Source organism: Capsicum annuum, chromosome 9, assembly GCF_002878395.1.
Source record: "Capsicum annuum cultivar UCD-10X-F1 chromosome 9, UCD10Xv1.1, whole genome shotgun sequence".
Classification (NCBI taxonomy): Eukaryota; Viridiplantae; Streptophyta; class Magnoliopsida; order Solanales; family Solanaceae; genus Capsicum; species Capsicum annuum.
In genome coordinates, this window is record NC_061119.1 from 122,130,259 (window position 1) to 122,138,312 (window position 8,054).

Consider the following 8,054-nt stretch of genomic DNA (forward strand, 5'->3'; position numbering starts at 1 on the left):
TTATATTTTTTGCTAAATTTAAGCAACAAACGATACATATTTTGGTTTGTCAGAACGTTTGACTTTAAAACTTAAAAAAAAAGATGAATTGCACAATTTGACAGATTATAATCCAATAAACTTAAAACTAGTAATTTGACAACTTAAAATTAGTAATTTGACCCACAAACTTAAAATTTAAATTTTTTAAATAAGGGAACTTAAAATTCAGATTATAAATGAGTTGACAAACAAATCATGAGTATATCTCTTGATTATAATAATTTGACAACTTAAAACTAGTAATTTGACAACTTAAAACTAGTAATTTGACCCACAAACTTAAAACTTAAATTTTTTAAGAAAGTAAACTTAAAATTTAGATTATAAATGAGTTGACAAACAAATCATGAGTACATCTCTTGATTATAATCTGATTTTTTAATTTGTATTCATGATGGATGAATTACATACACTATGACATCGGACAGTTGATTATAATCTGATTTTTTAATTTGTATTCATGATGGATGAATTACATACACTATGACATCTGACAGTGAAACAACTGGTAAGGAAAAATCTACATCGACTTTTCTTGAGGTAGCAATTAAGATCGACATTGGTACATCTCCAACGACAACCATCAATCTTGTATCCTTTGTGCTTGACATCAGATAGCCAAACACTGTGATGTCCTAATAAGACGCGATATTCATTACGAATCGTTGGGAAAAAATTGACAACAAATAACAGAGAAGAACGGATAACGAATTTTTTTTTCAAGAATAATGAAGCTTCTTTCTTTTGAATAAACAATTAAAACTAATTATGATTTTCTAAGGATTTTTTAACTAATGAAGAGTGAGTTACTCCTCAATTATAAAGATTTATGTTATTTGCATTTTTCAACGCAGATTAGCTGTTATTTGCCTTTTTAAATGTAGATTAGCTGCTATTTGCCTTTTTTTAATGCATATTAGTGGTCATGTTAGATATATCTTCTCAAATGAATCTCTTGTAAATTTATGTATCGAAAAACTGGAAAAAAATTCATGAAATTTTGATTAAAATGGGATAAAGAGTAATTAGGAGAAAACATGTTCGAATTCCTGTAAGTTTAACAAATAAAATAGCAACTTTGAGGAAATTTATATAAATTAACATGAGTTCAAGCTAATACAACACAAATTTGAATAATTGCAAATAAGAAAAGAGGTAAGAGCAAAATTGGGCTTTCTCAGCCCATCACTAGTTGTCCAGATTTCATGGACTTCAACCCATCCTCCCCGATGTAGAGCAATTGTATATTAATAACCCATTTTAGTGTATTCCACTATATATTCGTGTATCTCACTGTATATGAGCTTGTCTATGACTGCATATCACTGTACATCAACTGAAGACTTGTATATTTTCTTCCCTTGTGTTGTATTTGCTGTATAACAACATATATCAGTGTATATCGCCCCATGTAGTGACTCGAAGATATTTTTGGGCTTTGGTCCAACTCGAAATGCTAGGAGCGGGGAGTCCAAATGGGACTCGGACAATTCCTGCATAAAAAATAATTAACGATTAGTACTTGACATAGGAGAGGAGACTTCAAACTAACTACAAGAGCAAGGAAGATGATATCATAAATAATAGTTGTGTAAAACACCACCACCTGGATTCTATCATTTGAATTCCAAAGTTGTGACTCACAATCACGCCAAAGAAATTTTAAAACATAAGTCAACTGGGCGTGCTTCGTCTTAAAAGAAAGGACACAGGCTATCCAAAGGAAACAAGACAACAAAATCCGTTTTTTGAATAACCAGGTTGTGGCAGATTGGAGGCAGCCTTAAACTAGACACATAATTTTAACACGATGGGAAAAATCATGAATAGTTTACTCAAACCTCAGACAAGGAAGACCGAACATAGAATACTATGCTTATGGTAAAGTAATCAACATTTTGAGGAAAATTAACTCATCAACCTTGATAAAACTAAATAAAAGACCCAAAACTTTGAATCAAGTCATCATAAGATACGACTCATGGATAACAAGTGATCTTAATTCTAACTGTTAGATTATAAAAAATCTAGGCAATTTTAATTAAGCAAACGGCATGAGGGTTGTGAACTCACTGAAAAGAGGATGAGTTTTGTATAAGAAATCTCTCACTCGTTTGTATCAAAACATATTTCATGATAACAGGGGGGGGATTAGAGGATATAAACATATTTTGAAGTAAAATAGTCCATATTTTCTACAAGAATCAAATGGTTAAGCTGTCACCATTTTAGGAATTCATTCAACCGAATGAGACACGTCAAACACAACAAAGACCAAGTCTCATCAATCCGAACCCGACTTCATCAGTTGTTAAAAGGAACTTTAAAGATGCAGTATGTCTAAAGTTATCAAATCCATAATATTATTAGTCGTGACGGGATAAACAGGGCACTATTAAAGTGATACGTTTAGTCCAAATTCAACCATGCTGTACAAGAATTTTAAAGTTTATACTATAGGTGATACAACGACAAATTTCCACACTGAAAACTCCAAGTTCATACACACATATTACCGACCTATTCTCACTATTCCTATTCCATAAATTAAAAAACTGACTGTTGGACAGTAAAATTTTCAAAGTCGAAAAATAAATAATTCGAGACAAGAAAAATATTGCAACAATCAATTTATTGATTTTTATAAGTGAGTGTTATAATCTCTATGAATCCTCTAATTTGTCTTTTCAAATATAAATTCAAGGGTTTGAAGCTTGATCTTGAATTTGAATTTGATTTGAATAATTTGAGGGACTTGGTCTTGACTTGTGCTTGAATTCAAGGGTTTTTGAGCTTATTCTTGAATATTGCAGTCTTGATCTTGAATTCAAGGACTTTTGAGCTTGTTCTTGAATATTGTGGTCTTAATCTTGAATCTTGATGACATGATTTGAATGTTTGAGATTTTTTAGAGAAATTACGGCGTTTGATCCACGAGCTTTCTCTTGCTACTTGTTAGAGTTATGGGGCTCCTTTTTTGAATTATGAGGCTCCTATTTATAGTTGTGGAAAGGGAAGAGTCATGTTAAAGATAAACTTCCTTTGACCAATCAGATTTGAGTGACATGGTGCCTTTTATGGGCCTTGATTTCATGGGTCTACTGCATCATTTTGACATGTGGCATAGTCCTATTGGATCCTTCTCTTGATTTGGCATGTCACGTCATTTGACACCTGGTGCTTATTTGAGCCTCTAGAATATGACAATATCTTAGGTTTAGTAAAGTGGGTTCATCATTTGTAGTCCAAATTTATGGACTAGCCCAATAAAGATTGAGCTTTATTTAAATTCATACATGTTTGGACTTAAATAATTAATCCAATTATATTAATCCGCAATATTTATTTGGGATTAATCAATTTTGAATTTAATATAATCCAAATTTCGTACGGATTTTAATTTAATAAAATTTCGTTGCCCATAAAATGCCCCCTACTTCAAGACTTGTCGAGATATTTAATCATTTTGAGACTGTACTTGAAGTATGATTTATTTAAACATGCTTTCTTCGTGCTTCAAAGATTTCCATAAAGCTAAACCATGCAATTTATATATTGACATCACCTCTAAAAAAAAAACCTCTTATTTTTTTCCATGAATCTTCTACACATAAAATCTATTGGTGAGGCATGACATCCCATTTCAAATAGATTTTGAAAAACTTTTTACCTTACTTAATCAGGAATAAAACTTTTCCAATTTGAATTCATATGGGAGAAGGAATCAACCCTAAATTTGAATTTGTATGGGATAAGGAAACAACCTTCAATTTAAATTTGTATTGGAGATGGAAACTCTTCCAATTTGAATTTATATTAGAGAAGGAAACAACCCCCATTTGAATTTATATGGGAAAAGAAAAATAATCTCCAATTTGAATTTGTATTAGAGATGGAGGCTCTTCCTATTGGAAAAGAAAATAACCCCTAATTTGAATTTATATGGGAGAAGAAAAATAACCCCCAATTTGAATGTGTATTGGAGACGGAAGCTCTTCCAATTGAAGAAGAAAACATCCATCATATAACTCTATAAAAGGAGGTAGGTTTCCTACTTTTTCAAGCCATGAATGGTATTGAGGTAATTCCCCCCCCCCCCCCCCCCGCCCACTTTTCTTTTATTTTCGTCATTTTTTTTCAGTACAATATGTTAGTAGTAGAAAATTCATATCTAATTATAGGAATATCGAAATCATGAACCGCTTGATATTCCAGAAACTATACATCGAGATATACAACATATCCAAAATTCAGCATTAAAATCCTTCAATATAATTCTTGATAATTTTTTGAAGTTAGCCCTGAATTTTATCATGCTGAAAATTTCAGATCTGCATGTCTTTACTAAATCTTCCAAATCTCGATGTAGGAATGGTGAAATGATAAGGCGTTTGATTTTTTTTGTAAAACTAGACTCAAATATATATATAACATAACCGAAATTCATGATTTAATACCTTCAGAATTATTTTAGACAACATTTTGAAGTTGACTTTAAATTCTGTTATGCTAAAAATTTCAGATCTGTGTGTCTTTACAAAAACTTCCATATCTAAAAGTAGGAGCAATGAAATCATGAATTGATCAATTTTTTTTGAAACTAGACTCAAAAATATATAACATATTCAAAATTCATGATTTAAAACCTTCAAAATTATTGTATATAAATTTTTTGAAGATGCCACTGGATGCTGATACGTTTTCAATTTCAGGTTTGCGTGGCTTCACGAGAAAAATCATATCTAGGCGTGGGAATGTTGAAATTGTGAGTGTCCTTTTCTATTGGAAAGAGAACTCTAATATTTACAACACTTTTGGTGGGCAATCAAACTCAAGGGTGTAATTTGATCCATATTTGCCGATCGAGATACTCGCATATTTAGGTGGGCATTCCTTCTTTTCGCTCTCATTCTCCTTTTTTTATTGTATATATTTTTTTTGTAGGATTAAAGCAAATAAAAATATGCAACCATTGATTGAAGATAGTGACGTCGGCTTAAGGTGCAAGGCTTCATCACCTCAAGACCCGACTAATTTTGCTTGAACATGGTGGACGTCGGCTTAAGGTGTGCGAGGATTCATCACCTCAAGACTCGACCAATTTTTCTTGAAGACGATGGACGTCGACTTAAGGTGTGCGAGGCTTCATCACCTCAAGACCTGACCAATTTTGCTTGAAGATGGTGGGCGTCGTCTTAAGGTGTGCGAGGCTTATCACCTCAAGACCCGACCAATTTTGCTTGAAGACGCAATGGTTTTCTTTAAGTATGAGGCCCTTTCACCGATACATTTATGCGATGGTCTTCTCTAAGTATGGGCCCTTTTACTGATGCATTTATATGATGGTTTTCTCTAAGTATAGGCCCTTTTCAATGGTCAGCTTAAGGTGCAAAGGGACAAATCTTGTCCACCTTAAGGCATAAAAATTTTGATATCCTTTTAAGGATAAACCCGTGAGAGGCCAGCTTAAAGTGCAAAGGGACAAATCTTGTCCACCTTAAGGCATGGAAATTTTTATATTCTTTAAGGATAAACCCGTGAGAGGCCAACTTAAGGTGCAAAGGGATAAATCTTATCCACCTTAAGGCATGAAAATTTTGATATCCTTTAAGGATAAACCCGTGAGAGGTCAGCTTAAGATGCAAAGGGACAAATCTTGTCTACCTTAAGGCATGAAAATTTTAATATCCTTTACAGATAAACTCGTTAGAGGCCAACTTAAGGTGCAAAGGGAAAAATCTTGTCCACCTTAAGGCATGGAATTTTTGATATCCTTTTAAGGATAAACTTGTTAGAGGCCCGCTTAAGGTGCAAAGGAAAAAATCTTGTCCACCTTAAAGCATCAAAATTTTGATATCCTTTTAAGGATAACTTGTTAGAGGCCCACTTAAGGTGAAAAGGGACAAATCTTGTCCTCCTTAAGGAATGAAAATTTTGAGATCCTTCTAGTTATAGGCTTGAAGAACTTTGGCATCCAAATTCCATTGAAGGAACTCTCTTTCTTTTAGATGGGTTTTCCCCATAGCATCACAAATATTTAGTGTAAGTCTAAAATTTAATTAGAATAGTTTCATACTTAGCATTCGTATGACGAATACTGTAGGAACATATTTTTTTTAACACTCATACAACTGAACTCAGAATGAAATTCCAAGCGCCTACGTACCTCAATGAAGAGGATCAAGTCATAACATAGTTCTGGGGTGAGTGTTTTTTTTTTTATGTGTGTCCTAACTTTTGCCTAGGCCGCATCTTTCGAGCTTTTCAACCTAATGGACTTTTTTTAAGCCGTACATAGTTTATACTCTTGCAGGCCAGGAGTGGACATGTAGTTTATACTCATGCCTTAAGGAGTGTCATCTTCCTTCAAGGATAGTACTTCTTCAAGAACTTTCCATTGATAGGACCAATTTTCACTCCATGTGTATCGACAAGCTTGTAAGCACCATTTAAATATTCCTCTTGTATGGCATATGGTCCATCCCACTTTGGGGTAAATTTTCCCCTAGACTTATGAGAAGTTATAATGGGTCTCCTTACTGTAAGGACTTGATCTCCAACTTGGAAACACCTCAAGCGAACCTTTTTATTAAAAGAACGAGATAGCTGGACTTGATAACATTCAAGATTTTTTTTAGCTTCCAGTCTCTTCTCATCAAGAGCTTTTAACTCCGCAAGACGTAACTCAACATTTTCTTCATCGATGAGCCCTTCTTGAATATTCAATCTCAAAAAGGGTATTTGATGCTCAAGTGGCAGGACTACTTCAACTCCAAAAGAAAGTGAGCATGGGGTTGCTTGTGTCAGTGTACGGTAAGTTATCCTATACGCCCATAAAGCTTCTTCCATTCGCTCATGCCAGTCTCGTTTGGATTTGGTGACAACTTTATTCAATAAGTTGCACAAAGTCTTATTGAAGGCTTCAGCTAGACCATTGATGGAAGCATAGTACATAGAAGACTTACGCTGCTTGAAGCAAAGAGATCACAAATCTTATTCATCAGTTTGTTACAGCTTGCCATTGTCAGTTGTTATATATTGAGGGATTCTAAAGTGGTAGATGATATTCACTCGGATGAAGTTTGCAAAATTTTCTTTCTTTACTTCCTTAAGAGCAATATCTTTGGCCCACTTTAAGAAGTAATCTATCACGGCCAAGATGTATAAGTGTCCAATAGAAGATTTTGGTAGTGGACCAACAACATCCACTCGCCAAGCATTGAACGGCCAATATGCTACAGTTAGATCTAGTACCTCTAGAGGTTGATGTATGAAATTTGCATAGAATTGACGAGCTTTGCATCTTCTAGCATAGTCCAAGCAATATTTCACCATCATTGGCTAATAATACCCATTCTTTTAATGTGAAAATAGAGTTTCGGTCCATACTGATGTGATCCATAACTCTCGAGTGTGCTTCTTTCAAAGCTGGAATTACTTCTTCATCTCCCAAACACCGTAAGAGTACTCCTTTAAATGATCTTCTATACAGTGTGTCCTTATAGGAAATGAAGTGAGGTACACGACGACGGATATCATTCCTTCTTCTTGGATCTTCTGGAAGTATCCCATAACACAAATAGTCAACAATAGGTTGTCTCCAATCTTTCTTTGCAGCTTCAGACATGGCAACAAGGTATTCAACTTTATTTATATATGCCCATCCTCATTCGATGGCGGTACTACCTATTCTTGGTGGATAGTAACTCGCGTCTAATTTGGAAGAGTTAGGGTTGAGGCCAAAAGAGATAAGGCATCAGCTTGCTTATTTTCTATCCTTGGCACATGTTGGAGGGTTACATCTCTAATCCACTCTATTAAATTCTGTGCATAATCATGATATGATCGTAGCTCAGTCTTTTTGACTTCATAGCTTCCCAAAAGCTTCTTGATCACCAGTTGGGAGTCACCAAAGATTTGATATTCAGTAATATTATTAGAGCAACTAATTGTTAGGGTAAACGAGTATGGGAGGACCTCCTCTTGTGGAGTGACAAACACCACACCGGCAC

The 8,054-nt window shown here is 34.3% G+C and overlaps 1 protein-coding gene across 1 annotated transcript; it reads right to left on the bottom strand.

The window, feature by feature from the left end:
- Positions 1–5,987: 5,987 nt before the first annotated feature.
- Positions 5,988–7,669, bottom strand: LOC124887117. Its single transcript, XM_047396300.1, has 3 exons — positions 7,481–7,669; positions 6,422–7,008; positions 5,988–6,090 (listed from the first exon to the last, which is right to left on the bottom strand). Exons 1-3 carry the CDS (start codon positions 7,667–7,669, stop codon positions 5,988–5,990), a joined length of 879 nt encoding a protein of 292 aa, XP_047252256.1.
- Between the last annotated feature and the right edge of the window lie 385 nt (positions 7,670–8,054).